At 40.8% G+C, this 19,556-nt stretch overlaps 2 protein-coding genes across 2 annotated transcripts; both read left to right on the top strand.

Moving 5' to 3' along the window:
- Positions 1-6,414: 6,414 nt before the first annotated feature.
- foxb2 (forkhead box B2) lies at positions 6,415-7,632 on the top strand. The gene has a single exon (XM_076731590.1). The coding sequence runs from the start codon at positions 6,415-6,417 to the stop codon at positions 7,372-7,374; it is 960 nt and encodes a 319-aa protein (XP_076587705.1). The 3' UTR covers positions 7,375-7,632.
- Positions 7,633-17,822: 10,190 nt separating this feature from the next.
- LOC143320688 (C2 calcium-dependent domain-containing protein 4C) lies at positions 17,823-19,079 on the top strand. Its single transcript, XM_076730543.1, has one exon. The coding sequence runs from the start codon at positions 17,823-17,825 to the stop codon at positions 19,077-19,079; it is 1,257 nt and encodes a 418-aa protein (XP_076586658.1).
- The last annotated feature ends 477 nt before the right edge of the window (positions 19,080-19,556 follow it).

The following is a 19,556-nucleotide window of genomic DNA, read 5'->3' as shown; positions in this document are numbered from 1 at the left end:
CACACACACACACACGCAAAAGAAAGTCGGCCAACGCTGAAACTTTAATATTCAAAATGGACGAGTCATTTATCACTGGGTCAGGGTGCCACTAGATTTATCTTTTTTATATATGTGTTTTAGGCTCTCTCTCTCTCATTCTCTGTCTGTCTGTCTGTCTGTCTGTCTGTCTTTCGTGACCAAAATTAACCAGTAAACATCTGCGACCTTATTTATTCTATTTTTTACCTTGACAGATTTGCAGTCAATCAAATGACCAAAACCCACTGATTTGCAGTGAATCTGGAGCTTTTGGGGCACCTCAGGGTCGGGGACACCTTTTCCATGTTGGTAATCCAGCCTTGTCATGTGTACAACTTGACTACCAAATTTGCAATTATGCAAATTTTGGACTGACCCTTAGTCTGCATGTTGGCACTGGATCAACTAACAGAAAAGGGATGTTACAGCTTTTTTTTTTTTTTACAATTGGTAACACACACTTCTCTATACTGAGTTCAGGTTTTCAAACTGTTCAAACATCTTTACTGACAACACTTAATCTCACACCCAGAATGCACTAATGCAACCAAAACACTTCATACTCTTACACTAGAATGCTGACAACATGTAATTCCAAGCATACAAAATAAGACTAAAGTTATTGTAGTAATGCCTTAGAAAACTTTCCATATTCACTCCACATACTTATATACAATAGCTTCAGATATAGGAATACAGCAGTGCTAGCCAAGCTCTCGTCCACATCACGCCTTCTGTCCTCTCTTCTACAACTGGGAAAGAATCCTTTTGCATGCCTGATCCATCCCTGACAATCTTCAGTAGATATGTACAAACATCCAGCATTCAGCGTGGCCAAGAGGGACAGTTGATCATGTGGGGGAGAATGGAGGGTATAAAAGTGGAAGCAATGGTACATAGGATGGGCTGTAAACCACTTTGTGACGGGGGCTGAACAGTGAAACACAGCATATCACATACAGTTATCTACAATAATATGTAAAAACATGCAAAATGTAGTTTGAATGAATGCCTTTTTGTGTCAAAGCATTGAAAAGTGATCCACAGTTTAGTCCATCGTGCCTGCTGCTGTGCTGACTGTGTGACTAGTTCTGAGTGTTAGCAGTAGTAAAAAACTGTAAACCCCATATCAGAATGGATGAAGATCACTTTCTTATTGGAGGTAACAGAAGGACAAAATGGGAAGTTTTAACGTTGGAACACAAGTTAATACATTACACATACAGTAATACTCAAATATGCATGCTTATAATTGTGTGTGTGTGTGTGTGTGTGTGTGTGTGTGTGTGTGCCCTTTTCACTGTTACTGTATGATTTATAGTTCAGTACCACATTCACTGGAATTCACCGTAGCCCAACTCTTTTTTCTGCAGTAGGCAACGTGAGCATCACTTAAAGACGTCATGGTTTCCTGTTTGTGGTGAAGGCAGCGATCCTCTGGTCTTACAGTAATGGAGGCTGAGTTGGTGCACTATCAATGCAGAGGCACAAAAGGTCTTTGTACTCTTGGACAGAGTCAAGCCAGACATAATCGATATGACTTCCTTTCACAATCTTCAAAATAAAACCCACACTGAATTCTTGAAGTCCCACTCTTCTCAAAAATGTGTTTTTCTCTTGTTCCTACAGCTGAATGTTTCAGCTTCACTGGACACTAGAAGGTTATTTTCCCGTCCATCTGCTGAAAGTTGAAAGTTTCTCTGTGGAAAATTGGTCCAATATTCAATGTACACAAACCTCAAGTGCAGAAACAGTGAGAACAGATTTTTCAGTAAAGTAGGAGATATCTGAAATAGTTAAGCTTTTGAAATTATACATATTTGCATAATCATAGATTCAGGATTTTAATAACAAGAGAGAAGAAGCAGGTGTAATTTTAAGGATTTTAACAAGATGATAGAACGTTTTATATAAAAACCATATCAGAAATACATTATTGGTTAAAGTACAGTGCTTTATATACACCTTAAAACATGTCTGGAGGGCATCTTTAACTAATACAGTGTGTGAATAAGGGGACATCACATATATACCATTTATTTACAAACAATTATTATGAAGAGTATCCAAAACGTGTCTCCACATGATGCACCAGAACAATTAATTCAACTTTTGGTGTGCCTACTTTAGCTTGGTTACTTTCACCTTCAATTTTTAATTAATATCCCAGGACACTTTTGATAAACCCTTAAGAAATAAGCCTGAACATGTTGAATTAAAACTGCCAACACTAGGTCAAGCAGAGAAAGCAGTTGTGATGTTAGTACCTCTTGCAGAGTGAGACGTTTTCCGTTTCAGATGAAGTGAGTCATGCTCCTGATGTGAAACACAATGTGTCCCTTACCTGTGGTTTAATAAATTTTTGTTGATGAGACATCTCTATCTCCTCAGTGTTGACGTACCCTCTGATGAACTTGCACAGAAACCTGAAGTTTGCTGCTGATGTTTGAGATAAAATGTTGAAAATGAAAAACTAATAACAGTAACTGTTGCTGTGCTGATAATATGACACATCTCTTAATTTGCTGTTTGGTCAGTTAAGGATGACAAAAAGAAAAGCACAAAACCAAAGAGTAAACACATGTAGAATTAAAAAAGTCCATTGTCAATCACTATAGCAAAATACCTGAAGAGTTTAAGGTTTAGCATATCTCCGGTTTGAGGTTTTCCTTTGAGATCTGAAGTGAGCTTCTGTATGCATTATGATCTTGATGAATGACTGCTGTCAGCAGTTGACGGCGACTGACGACAGCTGATGGGGAGGAACAGACCTCAGTAAGGTCACTGTGAAGTTTCAGTCTATAGCAACCTTAACGGTGCTCCCTCAGTACCAATGAGATATGAAGAACCCCCTCACAGACTTCAACACAGTGTAGGAAAACCATACAAGGGAACCCACTTCAAGTTTGCTCTTGTGGTTGACAAAAGATAAGAGGGCCTCAGTATGACTATAATGAGAGAAGGTCACCTCAGTGAAGTTCTGTTTAGCAGTTTGTCAGCTGGTGAGAGTCCTTAACAGTCTATGAGCACATCATGAGTACAGACTACAAACCCTTCACATTTGTTACGGCTGTATTCAGTGTGAACACAGGCAATGTGAAAGATACTGTATCTACAGTTAGGGAGCCAGAAAAGGCACTGAAATATGTTCGTATACAAATTATATTGTAATTGTAATTTTTTTTTGCCATTTTCAACTGCAGATGTTGAACCTATCCAACATTTTGTTATCTTCATTTGCTGTATTTATGAAATATTCCTCAATATGAAACTAATTCAGCAGAAAATAAAACTTACTGTCAACAATACTGTCAGGTGTTCCTGTTATTTTGTCCATCCCTGTAACGTTCCCATTAACGATATGTTCTGACCAGACATTGCTCAGATGCTCAGATATGGTGGGCAGTGTGACATTAGTCATTAGATTTGGGTCAAAGAAATGAACAAACCTCATTAACAGTCATTATTCATTTTGTTCTGATGATAGTTTTCTTATTGCTGTCCTGGAAGTTAAAGGTCAGAGAGTTTAGGAAGAATGCAGGACTGAACGTTTCATGCAGAACACTACAAGTTTGCCTCTGTGGTGAATAATGATGACATAGTTTTACCTGAGCTGACTGATTGACTGACTGTTGAAGGCAACAGGCAGACACTCTGCAGCTTTGATCCATTAATGCTCCTGCCTGCTCGCTCTTTTATGGGCAAACGGAATGATGTGCAGTATTTTGCCTCTAAATAATTTCCCATTACACAAGTAAGGCTTACAGCGTCTGCACAACAGTCCTGAACTGGTTTAATTTTCCATTGAAAACAATGGGCCTCGCTAATTGATTTTAATGGCTCTCTCCGCGACGATGCGCCCCTTATGACTTGGAGAGAGGTCTTTAAGATTATTATTATTAGTATAATTGCCATTACCCCCACACTTTCCCTTTGCGAATGGGAGACAGAGAAAGAATATCTTTGCCCTTAAGCTGAACAAATAATTATTAGAGACAGGAAACAAACAGACGACCGTCACTCACACTCTCACACCCACCCACCCACACACACACACACACACACACACACACACACACACTCACACACACACATGCGCGCTCCACCTTAGACTAGACCCCCTCCTGGCGACCCTCATTCCCTCCGCCGCCCTCTTCGTGCAGTGTGCCGCTTGTAATTTATGCAAAATTAATTGATACATCTTTTATAATTGATGTGCTGTAAACTTAATGAGTAATTTATGTAATTAGTCAATTAAGGATAATTCCAGCATATGTTCCCTATGCCCAGAAGGTGTGCTTTACAACTAGTTATTTGTCCAGGAGTTGGGTGCAGGCGAAGACTGCCGTAGACTACCTAATTAATTTTGTTATGCAGATCAGCCACGGTGTCTATTTAACGGCCCCCTTTGTGAAAACAGATTTAATATTGATCTTTCCCGGGCGTTTAAAGAGGATGCTTTTACCCGTGTTGGCCTCTGAGGGCCTCAGAGTTTCAAAACTCATTTTTCAGGCGACAGGAAAACAAGAATGCAAAGAAAACAAAAAAAACAAAAAAAACAAAAAAAACAAGCACAACAACGACTGTCTTTATTTAGCAGTGAATATATAATTGTCCGCTCCTTTTCAAGCGAAGTGGCACTAAAAAGTGATTTCCTTGCAATTACATGATGTTCTTAAAATATGCTCTCCGTCGACACAGTTGACCTTTTGAGTGGGCATGAAGGACTGAGACGTAACGGGAGAGACACAGCGGCTAATTAATTGACACAGTTTTGAATATTCATACCTAATACAGCAAGCTTGCCCTTAATTACATTGTTGGACTTCTCTCCTAGGAGGCTAAATCACGGAAGGCTTAATTATTGTAATGTATTCGGGGGCCCACTGGGGCACCAGGGAAGACAGGAGCCGTCAAGGACCCAGTCATGACACCTGGCTAGAGAAAAAATATATATACAGGAAAGGGAGCAGCTTTTGTTGTTCTCCACTGAACAGAATTCAGAGCAGGGGATGAAGTTTGTTTACATCCTTGTAGGATTCACCGGAGAGTGTTTGAACAGACAGACAGCCGCCGGACTCCCCTCTCAGCAATTAATCAACAACAGCGCCTCTCTCTCTCTCTCTCTCTCTCTCTCTCTCTCTCTCTCTCTCTCTCTCTCTTTGTGTGTGTGTTTGTGTACGTGCGCGTTCGTGTAATTGAGAGCAGAAGAGTGGCGCACTGATGATTGCGCGCAAAGGAAGACATGATTTATTGTTTGCAAAGTCTGAAAGTGCAGTCAAGCAAATTTAACAAAGAGGTTGTATTCATTTATTTCATTCTTTACTATTTATTTCCTCAAGTGAAATTTGAGAAGATGGCAACTCAAATCCACATTCTCTGTCATGGTCGTTTCAATCACATCGTCTCAGCGTCATTGAACATCTTGATTTTAAAAGCAGGCACTATGCTTTTAGTAATGTTTATGACACAGCAAACGAAGCAAAGGCAACAACGCCATAACATGCAGCATGTGGTGAACCCCATTCAAATGATATGTTTTTGACTGGAGAGGTCAAAGGTCAGGGCCAGCTTCTGAGGAGCAGTCATGGAGCTGAAAGACATTTGGGAGAATGGTCCCTCTGAACACAGTTTAGTGGTAAAAATCAAAGAGTGCTATGTACTTAATGCAGGACTCTTTGATTGGCAAACAGGAGATTAGAGGCGAACGCGTGTGTTAAACGCACCACCCACCACTCATTTTTATTCATTTCTTTACCCCATCTCTCTCTCTCTCCCTCTTTCTCTCTCTCTCTCTCTCTCTCTCTCTCTCTCACACACACACACACACACACACACACACACACACACACACACACACACACAGCCCTCTGCTCTCCCCTGACGTGTCCCCTAAGTGTCTGGATAATAGATAATAGAGCCAGAGACCTGCGGGGGTCTTACAAAAACGGCGCTCTGCGAGTGGGAGCATCGCACAAGAGGAGAGGAGCACACACCACACACAGACAGCGGAGCAAACTGGCCCCTCACATCCTTCACCAGCCGCGGAAACAGGGGAAACTGAGAGGACCTCTCAACTTTTACGCACAGCGACTGACTTTTACGCACAACGCCTAGAGCATAATTTGACAGAGGAAAGTCTTCAGGAGAAAGTGTTTTGGGATGCAGAAGCCTCTCAAGGACCTCACCTGACAGCAGCGGGCCTTTAGGCTACACTGTATTAATCGATATAACGAAAATTTACCATCTTCTAATCTGATGGCTCAGAACTTTGGAACAGATCCGTCAGATGGAGACTGAAATGAAGTTAGCTCCTTAAAATACAGTATTTAAAATATAACTCCAAAGGCTATTTAATTTAACAATTCAAGTTCAAGAAGACAGTAAGCAGTCATGCCTCGTCCTGGGAAGAACTCTTACAGCGACCAGAAGCCTCCATACTCCTACATATCACTGACAGCGATGGCTATCCAGAACTCATCCGACAAGATGCTGCCGTTGAGTGACATTTATAAGTTCATCATGGACCGGTTTCCGTATTATCGAGAGAATACCCAGCGGTGGCAGAATTCCCTGCGACACAACCTCTCCTTTAACGACTGCTTCATCAAGATCCCTCGGCGGCCTGACCAGCCAGGCAAAGGCAGCTTCTGGGCTCTGCACCCGGACTGCGGTGACATGTTTGAGAATGGCAGCTTCCTGAGGAGACGGAAGCGCTTCAAGGTGATGCGCCCTGAGCATATGGCCTGCAAGAGCTCCCAGATGATGCATTACTTTCATCACCACCACCACCACCCGGGCAGCAAGCTGGGCACAGCATCCGGCCACCACGACCACTCAGCCGGCCCGGCAAACACCGTCGGTCGGCTCCCTCACTTTCAGGGTTACGGGGGCATTGCCTGCGCACAGCCCGGTGGGTTTAAACATCCCTTCGCCATCGAGAACATTATAGGACGGGACTACAAGGGTGTGATGGCCAGCGGGCTCCCACTCACCTCGGTCATGCACCACTTGGGTTACCCGGTGCCCCCACAGCTCAGCAGCGTGGTCAACTCCATGTGGCCGCACGTCGGTATGCTGTCGGAATCTATGGGTGGCGTGCCCGTTCCTGCATCATCTGAGTACGCGCCTTTCAGTATGTCAGCAAAGGGCCTGTACCACAATGCCAACGGGCAAACCCTGCCCGCCGTTCCCGTGCCAATAAAACCCACTCCATCCATGGGTCCCGTTCCCGGTTTGACGGGTCTGCAGTCCGGCCCGACCCAGCTCTGCTCACCGGCCTCGGTGATGGAGAAAAGTGAGCTGCTAGAGGGGAAAGGCAACCCTCTACACCCGGCCCTCCTGCTGTCCTAACCGGGTAAATTCGGGTCATTTTTGAAAAGTAACGCAAACATGAAGGACATTGTTATTGCATAAAATAAGACAGAATCAGCAAATCTATAGTTTAAGTTAAGTGCAGCTGTAGGAGAGTTGTAAAAAGTAAGGTTAACATTGTGCTGTGTAATGAATTTTTCATTAGACCCATGTTGATTGAAATCATAATTTATTTGCACAATTTGTGAGGGCATTTACCACATACTGTAATGTGGCACTGATGAATACAATCAGAGAAGCAGATACGCTAAACCCAAAGAAAATTTTGTTTTAGGAGACAAACAATTCTTTCCAAATGCAAACCAACAACTCTGTTTATATTTTTTGCTATTCTATTTATTTTATTTGAATCTATGGCAAGCCTATCGGCTAAAGACAAATAGGCCTTCATGCTGTTCAATTAGGCCTGTTGCACTTTTCTGTGTGTTACTTAGCGGTGCATTGCAAACGTCATGCTTGTATTATATGACATTATTTATCTGAGGATATTTATAAAGAACTTAAAACCGAATCTTCTTTGTTGCTGTATTATTTACTCGTTCTAATTCCCACACGTTTTGCAGGGGATCACTGCTGCACACCACAACTGAGTAAAAAAAGAAAGATGAAGTCCTCTGCACTCCGGCATTATTTTACATGAAATTACCTTGAGATTAAATTAATATGGCGCAAAAACTCATACCGCTGTAGCTCAATCTGACTTTCCATTATGCTGATTATAGCGTATTAATTCTCTACACACTTTTTAAATATTTTAAAAAATGTGATCAAATCAGCGTCTATAACAGGAATGATAACAGCGCATGTGTGCATGCTTACCATCAGTTGCTCTATGAAATTCATAATTTATAACTAATCTTATTTTACTTATTTGATACCAGCACTTGTCAAGCCAAACTGATTCCCATTTAAGTGAGAAGGATTTTTTAAAAAACATCTTGCCTGTGACAGTAAAGGGGACACTGAGTAACAATGTTACAGTGATCATGCTGTAATGTGGATATTTGTATTGAATCTGAACATAATGACATGAACATAATTTGAGTTTTTTTGGACTCACCCCTATTCAAGATCTCCCTCCATCTAACTCTGAATGGTCAATGGTATATTGAATATTAAACATTTCAACATAGATGGTGGAAACTTTCTTCAGTTCATAATTTTAAGTTGTGCATTCTGAAAAAAAAAAAAAAGAAAAGCAAACTCTGCCTGAGCAACTTTACTCAGAGAGATGTTTAAATAGAGGTCATGTTATCGTCTCCCATAAATCACAATTATATGCTCGCATTCATGCACAAGTGGGCATCATGGCATGAATCACATCTGGAATGGACATATGTGCTGGTGCATGTTGTATCCAGGAGAGGTGTATGTGATCTTCATAAAATGGATATGAGCAGCCGACACTCTGGGCTGCAGCTTCGCAACTTCAAAAGCAGGCAGGCCGATTGGATCAAGTTTTGCTCTTTTGTTTCCTCTCTTTAAACGTAGCTTTGAAGCCTCTCCTCTCCAGAAGCACAAAGCGCCAGGTTCAGCCCACTGAAAATGACTTATATTCAACCTCCTGCGCCCTGCTTAGCATCCCAAAGGCTCCCACAGCCGACACTATTGTCACACCAGCCTCTGAACAAATAATTGAGATGCACCAGTGGAGGAGAGGCGTGGGAGTGAAGAATTAAAACCTATTTGGGTGTCATTGCTAACGAGCACATAATAGTGATTGCCCTTATCTTCGTCTTCTTCACCCTAACCTTATATTTTATCATCCTGTTCTCTATATTATATCTAATTTTTTGAGACACAGTTCGGCTGACTTGTTTTGCTGACTTTCTATAGTTTTTCCTCTATTGCAGCTACAGTCATCTCTTCTTATCTATTGCTTTCTCTCATCTACAAACGCACACTTTCACACACACTTTCACGGCAGGGTGTCTGTGATTCCTAGTTAAAGGGAACTGCAATTTCAGTGGCATGACAAAAGTGTCTAAGGAAAGTGTGTACCTCTGCTTGTAGGTGTGTGTGTGTATGTGTGTGTGTGTGTGTGTGTGTGAGTGTGAGTGTGTTGCTTTAATTCCCTGATCAGCAGGCCTCAATGTCTTTAATAGCCCTCACTGCATTAGTGTATAATTAAATGCCACTAATTAAGACACAATAAGAGGAGTAATAATGCAGCCATTATTACCCTCCGTGATCCTCTGTCCTCACAGCACCGAAGCTAGATGCCTCTGGAATCATAATACCACATGAGGTCTCCTAATGTGCACATGTGTTTATGCACAGGCTAATAGGCAGTATGAGTGCAGTTTATTTTTATCAGGGTATACACTGCTGGTTGTGTCAAAGCATTTAACAGCATATGTTAAATGATTTTCAGTACGTGTCTTGTTCTTGGAGAGAAGAGGAATTAGTCTTAGATGCTCTTATTGTTGTAGCCGTGTTGGCGTGCAGGTTCCATTACCGTGTTAGATTTCATTCTGCATCTGGCTGCGAGTTTCTGTGGTGTCTCAACGTGAACATTTCGTTTGATATGCTGATAAGAAACATAATCAAGCACGTTCACATGCGCTGTGCATTCTGGACAACTTGTTGAGTTTGTGTTTTAACAAAAAATATCCAAAAATTAAGTAATTCACAAGAACGCTCATACTGCAAGCTTCTCTTCAATCTGAGATAAAAGCAATCAGTCACTTTTATGGCATGTGGCAGACATATGTTTTTAGCAGATATGAATTTGAATCAGGAGATGAATGTCACCATGATGTAAAACATCTTGGAGTATTTACAGCAAATAAAGCTTCAGCGTCACGTCTCACTCCAAAATTAAAATCACAGAAAACTTCAAGTTTGCACTGGCTTAGTAGTCGGTGTGCCAACCTGTAAAATTACTTTCAGTTTGTAAGTTGGTTTTCTAACAAGCTAACTCTTCCGAGGCTGACAGTCATATGACGATAAACAACAACAACGTAAACAACAAATCTAACGTTACACCACATGACAAGCTGTTAGCAGTGATAAAAGTGTAAGGGATATTAATATGAGAGAACTCTATTCATGGCAAAACTGTTCATCATGTGAAATATGAGTTTAAAATGAATAATAGGAGTCTTATGAATGAATAAAACATTTAGGTCAAAGGTGTTTCACTGTGAGCCCCTTAGAATCGAAACGTTACGGTCTTGAATAGATGATGATACATTAGTGGTAATTACCCACACTTCATAGGGGCCAGGGTGGCAAATTCTACATGCGTTTTTCTTAATGACCAGCAAGAGGAGGCCATCATAATGAGCAGCTTAATTCATTGATCTGATCTGCCGTTCGCACTAACTCAAGTACACTGGCACACATTCACACACACGAACATGAACAACCTTCAATATTATTCTTTGTTCCAGCCAGCAGTCTTTTATTCAACGTTGGCAACATCACATAACAGAAATTTCTTCTAATTTCTTTAAACCTATAATTGCCATACAAGGATTCCTTGTTCAGTCACAGCTTGAGTGCTAATGAAAAATATCAGTGGAGCCAATTCAGCAATAAATGGAGGCATAAATCTACATTAAAGCAAATGTTAACTTTGTTGAACAATTTTACCAGAGAACAGAAATCTATCAAATGATGTTCATAAAGCCGTCATTATTAAAAGTTAAAATGCATCAAATTGTTTCGTAATTTACAGAATCAGAATACAGTGAAGGGAGCGCATTAGAAAACTCCCACTATTGGAAAATGGCTCAGGCTTCCTCACTTTTCTGACAGCAACCATGAGAATTGAAAACCAAAGGGGGATGAGAAGAAGCAGAGGAATAGAGGAAAGCAAGACCAAAATAACGCAACAAGAGAAAGAAAGAAGTACAGGAGGGAAGGCAGAAAGGACATTGTGACAGAGAGATGTACAGATGTGCACGGTCAGGAGGTCTTTGTGCGCTCTTACAGAACTAATGAGAGTGTAATATTCTTAAGAGCTTTCTCCAACACTCCAAATTTGTCTTAGATTACAGGAGGACTGCTGACCTCCTGACGCAGTCTGAGGAGATCTGCACACGAGGACCTTGAAACAGACTCAGACAGACAGACAGAGACTTCAGAGAGACAATGGCTAGACCACACAACTTGAACTGAACTGAATTCATTTGAAAGAGACGATAACGAGAAAAGGACATGATGTTGAAATTCCTCTCACATTTTTATGGACCGGCGGTGTGATTTTTAAGAAAACAACATGCATGCGCTCAGAGCTCCAAATACATGCTTTTTCTTTTCAATTTAGGAACTAACATTTCCTTAGACATCAGAATACATTGTAGTGTTTTTAGTAAAATATACATATTATTGTTTTGAATAAAGTGAGATCCAGATAAAATATGAACTGAAGAACTTTCAAAGAATTTTGGGATAGGAAGAACTTAAATGAAGTCAACTGTTTGTCTATTATATCAATGCATTTATGTTTAAATTTACATGTAAACTAATCTCTATGTGTAGATCCATATTTATTCTCCATTTTCACCTGCTGCTGTAATATTTGCTGCAATTATTTATGGAGGCTGAAGTGTAAATTATCAATGACTCGTTGTTAATCAGTTTGCTAATGTGTCAATGAATTATATTCCACCTCACAAATAATTTGTTTTTTGTGATAACAAACATCAAATTCACTGTCATGCACAGTTTAATTAAGACAGTGTATGAAAGTCTTGAACTCCTTTCTATGTGTACTTAAATCTTCTCTTTAGAACAATATGTAATCCATTCACAGTTACAGCTGTCATCAGCCGGGGCCACAGATAAACCCAATTTCATTCTCATCAAAACATGCATCAAATTTTCTATATCCTATATTTAGTCCATCGATCCAAAAACCCTGCTGCAGTATAGGGTCTTAGAGAACCTATTTCATATTATTTGACATCAATTAGACACAATTTTTAAGTGTTGCAGAGAGCATTTATTTCTTTATAGATCACACTCCACAGTTACACACACTCACATCTGGAAGCTGCCGGGACAATCACAGTCTGATGTGCTCACCGCAGAGCAGCTGCGGGTTCAGGGCTTTGCTCAAGGGCGGCCCAGCCAGTCGGGGGATTGAACTTGGAGTTTTCTAGTCACAAGCCTCCTCCCCATATGAATCATCATATTATACCTACTTTTCCCCATGTCTGAAAAATCACACGTGCATTTCCATCTTCACTACCACTTACCGTAGTTCTGGTGTGTAATAACTTATTACAGCAGGATCCTGTATGTGATTCAGTGCAAGCAGGCAGCCGACATACGGCTACATCTGCTCTTATCTTAGAAACGGTTGCCTTGCCATATTCAAAGCCATGCTCTTTAATAGTGGGATGAGGGGACAGTCATCTGGCACATGTCGACAGGAGTCAGCATCAGCCAATGAAAAGGCCATCTGAGTGGAATTAGCATATTGGCATCAGGCCTGGAGACAGAGAGAAGCTGTCAGGGGAGAGGGTCCTAACGACAGGTCACCCTGGACCGCTGCACATTACTATAACTCTTCTGCTCTGTCTTCCCTCCATAATGTACCCTGTTCTCTCTCTCTGTTTTCTCCGTTGTGTCTTAAAGTGCAGCTCACCTGATCCACAGACAATGTTATTCTCATACTTTTTCTCAGTTCACTCCTGTTTTATTCCACCTCTTTTCCACCTATTCTCCAAAACTGTTTCTCATCTCCCATTTCTGACAGTCTCCCTCCCTCCCTCTTTCCCTCTGTCTCCCTCTTTCTCCTTAATAATCAGACAATGATTCACTGATCTGGGGTCAAATTTTATCTGCCCCCTCTGGCTGCAGTCTATTGTCTCTGCGCCGTCCTCGAAGTAAGGTCCTCTGACGCAGCCCATATCATCTTCAATCTGTCATCTATCTTTATTGTCCCAAATTATTACACCTTATTAGCCATTATTACATTTTATTATCAATTCAAAACAGGTCAGTGGTTCAGCCATTCTGGCCTCCTTCCCACTGTTTCTCCTCTCCGACTTCCTCACTTTCTCTTGGGAGCGCAGACCAAGAAGTTCTCTGGCCACAAAACTTCAGCAATTTTATAAGAGGTTAAGTGCTTTGCAAGAGGATGAGTGCCCATATAGGCTCATCTGACTCCTCAATAATAGAGATTAAAGTGAAATGGAAATTAACAAAGTGTATCATCAGCTCTTCCCCTGCTCAGAGTTTGTACTTGGAATTTTAAATCACACCACACAATGTCAAAACATAATAATTGGCAGTGTTACAGAGAAAACCTTATAACAAAGGTTTGGCTTACTAAAACTGCCTTGGATCTAGGCAGGAGCTGTTTGGTTACATGATGCTCTTACAGCTCCGGTCAAACTGTTTGAATCAGGCAAAATCAGTGATTGTGCTGACACATTGCTGCAACACGATAGTGTAATTTAGGACTTTAAAACATATGTTTTATTGTACCTAAATCATGTTGGCCTTTTCAATCCATGTGCGTAAAGTGAGTGTTTACGTGCTAGTTGTGTAACATTGCAGCATTACAAATACACATCTCAAATTACTGTAATGAAAATGATTACGTTTGTTACCCTTTGATATTGTTCAGTGTCATCCTCTTGTCCTTCTGCAGTGCAGTAAATTGGTGGGAGGCACTTTTTTCACACAAAGTTGATTTGTGTCAGTTTTGTTGTGTCTGCTTATTCTTGTCTGTTTTTGCTATGAACTCACAAGTTTAGTCCACGTCTTACTCTGCGTGGACCCGTGGAGGCTTTCTCTTTACTTGTAAACCATATCTTTAAATGATATTACACTACAATAGGTATGCAACTATCATGCAGATTTTACAAATTTTAATGCAATTATTTTATTGTGCCTTTATTACTGTAGTTATATGATTTCACAGTATGGGTGCAAGGTTTTGCCCATCATTGTGCAAAAAGATTACTTAATGAGTCATTAGTTTCAAATGACAATTTAGCAGCATAGGCAGCAAGCATGAAACTGATTTATCCTTTGAAATTGGAGCAAGAGATGCTTTAAACAAAGCCTAACCACATAAAATCGACAAAGACTCATTTGACTGAGCTTTGATCATCAGGCACCAGAGGTCCTTTCTGTCCAGCCCGAAAAAACCACCAGAAAAACGACCTGTCGCTGGTATTCTCCATCATGATATTTGTCATTTTTGGAATAATTAATCTGCCATCTAGTCAGTCGTTTAAGCATGAGGATGTGTTGTCCTGTCCCATTCACGACACTGAACTGAATCACCACAGGCAGGCAGGAGTAATTCCTCTTTGAAAGAGTCAACTTCCATGAAAACAGAGTTTCCAGTGAACCTTCTTTGTGATGAACAGAGGCTAAAAGGTCACTATTAGCTCAGGGCAAGTGGTTAGAAGGATGAAGTTACAGCCTCCAGTTGGGAAAGAAATGTAACACATCAGTTATAATACCTATAATGCAGAGGTGAAGTTTGGATTCAAACAAAGTGGCTGTTTTGCTTATTGGTTTAACTCTCTCCCTTACCAGAAGCTGCTGGTTCATCCCTGCTGCAGCCGGTGTTAAGCAACAGCAGCAAGTCTCATTTATGTAGCTCTAAATAAGGGGACTATGGCATAGACAGTAAATTTAGGTTTGAATTTGAGTTTGGGTTTGTGTTCACGATGCATCAAAGTGAATGTGCAAGATCTTCAAACTTGTTTTGGCCATGCTGGGAAGTATGGCTTTTTTGCATGTAAGTGAGTAGCATAAAAGAGGGACATTGTAAGAGGATATTAAATTACAGAGCACTTCACACAGATTCACTCTACTGTACTTCAGTGGATACTTGGCCTGTAGCCTATTTTAGTGTGTTTTTCACAAGGAAATTGAATTAAACATGATTCAATAAAAGATTATGGTGAAGAAGAAACCACTATTCTAAGGTTCTGAGTCTGAGTCCTACAAAAGTTTTTTCAATGCAAGTTAGGCTGAATAAAATACAACATATTTGAGAAGACCTTTAAAGCATTTTGGCTGATTAGTTAACATAGTATTTTACACAATGAATTACCAAAATGAAGCCCACAAAATAAAGAATAATGAATTATTATTTTAAAAATGAAGAGCTCCAGAACAAAAAGGTTTTAACACTAATGCACTTGACAGCGGTAGTGCATTTGGCAACAATGCACTGTTCTCTCGTTAGCGTTAATTGCAGCTGTGACAGCAGTTAAAGGCAAGGTCCTCCTCTGACTCCCAATCATTTATCTCTCCATTACAGAGAGCACTCTGGGTTTTTATTGGTGTAATAAAGTCGATCTTCACTACCACAAAAAGCCTCCTGACCCCTGGCTGCTCCGGAGGCCCCTGACTCCTCCCCAATGTATTCATCATCCTCATATTCATTCTCTGTCACACACACACACACACACATGCACACACACGCACGCATGCACACACACACGCACACACACACGGCACACAGGCTAGGATGCTGTTTCACACTTGCTGTTTAATTAGAACAATAAGAGAGGATCATTTTAATGAAGCAAGGGACAGGTGTCTTGAGTATGGGTGTGCTTGTCTGTATGGATTTTAAATAAATTTGACTAACTGATGTCCATTTCTTTTGTAATCATCTTTATAGATGTTACACTGCTAATAATGCTACACAAAAGTATTATCTATATCTCACTGATGTCTTAATGAAGATTCACCTAACTTTGAGGTTGCCTGATGTATATATAAACCACGTACGCCCTCTTGTGGCTGAAGAAGTCACATTGTTCAGAGGGCTTCAGCTCAGCTGGCCTCATCTGTGTACAATTTGCGTTTGATGACATGAAACATATTTAATTTCTTCACATGATGATCTTTGGAAAAATCACACCAACAACTCTGAATGACAGATATTCTTAGATAGCAATGACACTGCCTTATGGATTAGTGGATACATATTCAGAGGGCCATGAGGAGTCCTGATCTTGACTAAAGCTTTGATAGAGTAGAAACCACAGAATGTGTCACTTATGATTAGAGCTATTAACACATTATCATAATTCAATTCTATTCAAAATTTGGACTTTAAGGAAGGAGAGGAAAGTCAAATCATGCCAAGAGGGTGAGGGAACAAGTCAAATGCGTGTTATTCAATATAAAATATTTGATTTTAATATGTGGAACTCCCTGATGAATCCCATCAGTACCAATAAAAAGACTATTTGACACCAACCAATAAAAGCAGTAGGACTAATATATGCAGTATGTTACGTAAGCCTATAATTCCAGCAGGAAGTACAGTGACCACATCTGTCATGTCTGAAATGAAAAAAAAAAAAGGACATGTCAAACTAACTATTTCAGGATGAATGCAAAATCACAAAGTGTGTCCTCGATTACTTGAAAATAAGTGTAAACATTTTAAAAATGATGTGTTTATCAGTATACATTTATATTTTGTAATTACCATCAATGTTTAAAAACAGCATAACCCAGATAGTTGTATTCCAGGACTGCCAGCTGTTTAAAGGTCAGTGGTGACGGCGGAGGTGGTGGCTTTGAGGTGGCAGGTGTCGTCTGTAGGCCTGGGGTGTTCCTGTCTTTGAACGAGAGGTCAGATCTCTCAAAAGCAGATTATAGTTATGTCATCATGACCACAAAGACACACAATTCACTGTTTTCTTATGTGTTTTATTCAGCCGTAGAAAAAAAGTTGTCCTCATTTGGATTGACTGTCTTTCTGCCATATATCATACATCATCTAACAGCTGTGTATTATGAATATTAAGACTCAAGATATCTTAAATGTTTCACCTCACATATCAAAATACATTTGATGTTGTATCAAAGTTATCATTTGCACTTTATGTATTTACATTTATTGTAAATTTGCATGGCGTATGATGAAGTGGAATTTAGAGCCTCACATTTAATACTATATGTATGAAAGCATTTTTCAGTGTTGATGTAAATTCCCTCAACGAACTGAAAAGCTGACATCACATCCTCGATGCACAACTAAATACACACCATTGCACCTGTTTCTGATTACCACCCAGCAGGCACAGAGTGACTCCATACACTGTGTCTGTGTGTTCATGTGTCTCTATGTGTGTATGTGCGTGCACAGCCTGGTTTCTGATGCAGGCGGAGGCGGCAGACCAGTGATGCAGAGCCACACAGTCACCTTTAAAATCTGTCATTGGCACATCCGTTACACTCATACAGATCTGTCTTCGGAGAAGGACGTATCAAGACCTCAGCAGGTGAGAAGAAAATATTTGTCATTTCAGCATTTGGAATAAACTTCTTCTTTTTTAGTTGTGAAAGTGTGGTCTGTTTCCTGCATTGTTTGTTTGATTTGCCTAAACTGTATTTTTTTTTTCTTGTTGCCAAAGGAAAATAAAGTTTGGATTTGTGTGCACAGACTTTACATACACGTCTCATTAAATCCTCAGAAGATAACAATGTGGGTCCTTGGAAAAATCAGGGAGAGCATGGAGAGCATTCCTCTAGAGCTGAGTCGCTACATGGGGAAGAGTGAGGAGGATATCCGTCTCTCTTCGAAGGCCAGTCTCTCTCTCAATCTGCACAACAACATCCTTACCCCAGACACAATCCCAGAGTTCTGCCTGCCACCACGGCTTTGCAAGAGGAGCCCTCTGCTGGCATCAGAGACAATGATACCTAACCTGCATGGTCAGAACCACGTACCCAAGAGCAGCACGTCTTCAAACAATACACATGTAAAAGCAAAGGATGTGAAGATGAAGAATGGTGATGCATCAGTGGATTGGAAAACAACAAAGAAACCCTTGCCATTCTCTGCAGAGGGGTATGGCCTGACTGGGATACATGAGAGCCTCAACACTCGAAGAAAAGAGTCTTTGTTCCACTCGAAGTGCCCTAATTACATTTTTGATAGAAGCACTCCTACTAAAGCACCTATGCTGGCAAAGGAGACAAACCGGCCCAAAAAAACTTCTGGGTTTCTTCCTCTGTTTTTATGCAAGAGCCTGTCTGAGACAGAAAGCACAGAAAGTGAAACACCTTCTACCAGTAACTCCTCTCCTGTCAGTTCCCCTTACAGTGCTAAATTCTTGCCCTACGTCCCATCAGGCTGTGGCCGTCTTAAAGGAGCAGCATCCTGTCCTTCATTAATTGACAGCAGGGAGAACAGAGGGAGATGGAAGAGGAGTGTGTTAAATTTGACAACCTCTCCCAGTTGCCCTCCAAGCTTAAAGGGAAGCTCACTCACCTTAGCCCCACCTGCCCTCTCCCCAGTGGATGTTCTGCAGTGCCAGGAGAGACCTCACCGTGAGCATGTCCTCCGTATGCAGGGCCGTGGTGAAGTGCACCTCATCGCTGAGCACACCACATTCTCCACCGACACATCCTCCTCCCTTTCCACGGTCAGAGTTCATGTGATGTCTGTGAAAGGCCTGTGGGATGATACTGACAGACGAACCCTGAACTGTGCAGTGAATCTGTGTCTGACTCCGGGGAAGCTGCAGCGGCAGGAGAGCGCCACCATCAGGAACTGTCGCAGCCCTGTGTTTAATGAAGACTTCTTCTTTACAGAGCTCAGAAGAGAGGACCTCCTGGGACTGCAGCTCAGGTTAAAAGTGGTGGATAAACCTGCATCGGGAACACTGAGAAGAGGGACAGTGATCGGAGTGATCACCAAACCACTGTTTCAGTTACTCCCTCTTAAAAATGGGTAGAAGTATAACTCATTTTGTATAATCTGGAGGAAAGACAGCATCTGAAATATGATATTACAATATGTACAAAAGAAAAGGTTTGAAGACAGGGACATAATAAATAATATAACTTGTGGTGGCAATATGTGCATAGGACAGCTGCTATGTAAATTTTACCAGATGGCAAGAATACTAACCAACAAAGAACATTATCTCAATATGATGCACAAAGTATGCAGTTTTAAATATAAGTACAAATGGTTTAATTGTATGTTTGGTATCCCTTCTTACTCTCTTTAAAGTACACATAAACAGGTCTGGATCTGCAAGTCAATTAGAGACACTCATTGATTATTTGGTCATGACAATGAATAGACAGAGGATCATGTGTGATGTTTCCACCATATTTTTTCTCTCTCTCTCTCTCTCTCTCTCTCTCTCTCTCTCTCTGTGTGTGTGTGTGTGTGTGTGTGTGTGTGTGTGTGTGTGTGTGTGTCA

The sequence above is a fragment of the Chaetodon auriga genome, chromosome 5 (assembly GCF_051107435.1).
Source record: "Chaetodon auriga isolate fChaAug3 chromosome 5, fChaAug3.hap1, whole genome shotgun sequence".
NCBI lineage: Eukaryota > Metazoa > Chordata > Actinopteri > Chaetodontiformes > Chaetodontidae > Chaetodon > Chaetodon auriga.
This window is presented reverse-complemented; position numbering and strand designations above follow the sequence as displayed.

Bases quoted from the DNA above. Each gene is read 5' to 3' on its own strand.
- foxb2 (XM_076731590.1), top strand. From the start codon at position 6,415: ATGCCTCGTCCTGGGAAGAACTCTTACAGCGACCAGAAGCCTCCATAC.
- LOC143320688 (XM_076730543.1), top strand. From the start codon at position 17,823: ATGTGGGTCCTTGGAAAAATCAGGGAGAGCATGGAGAGCATTCCTCTA.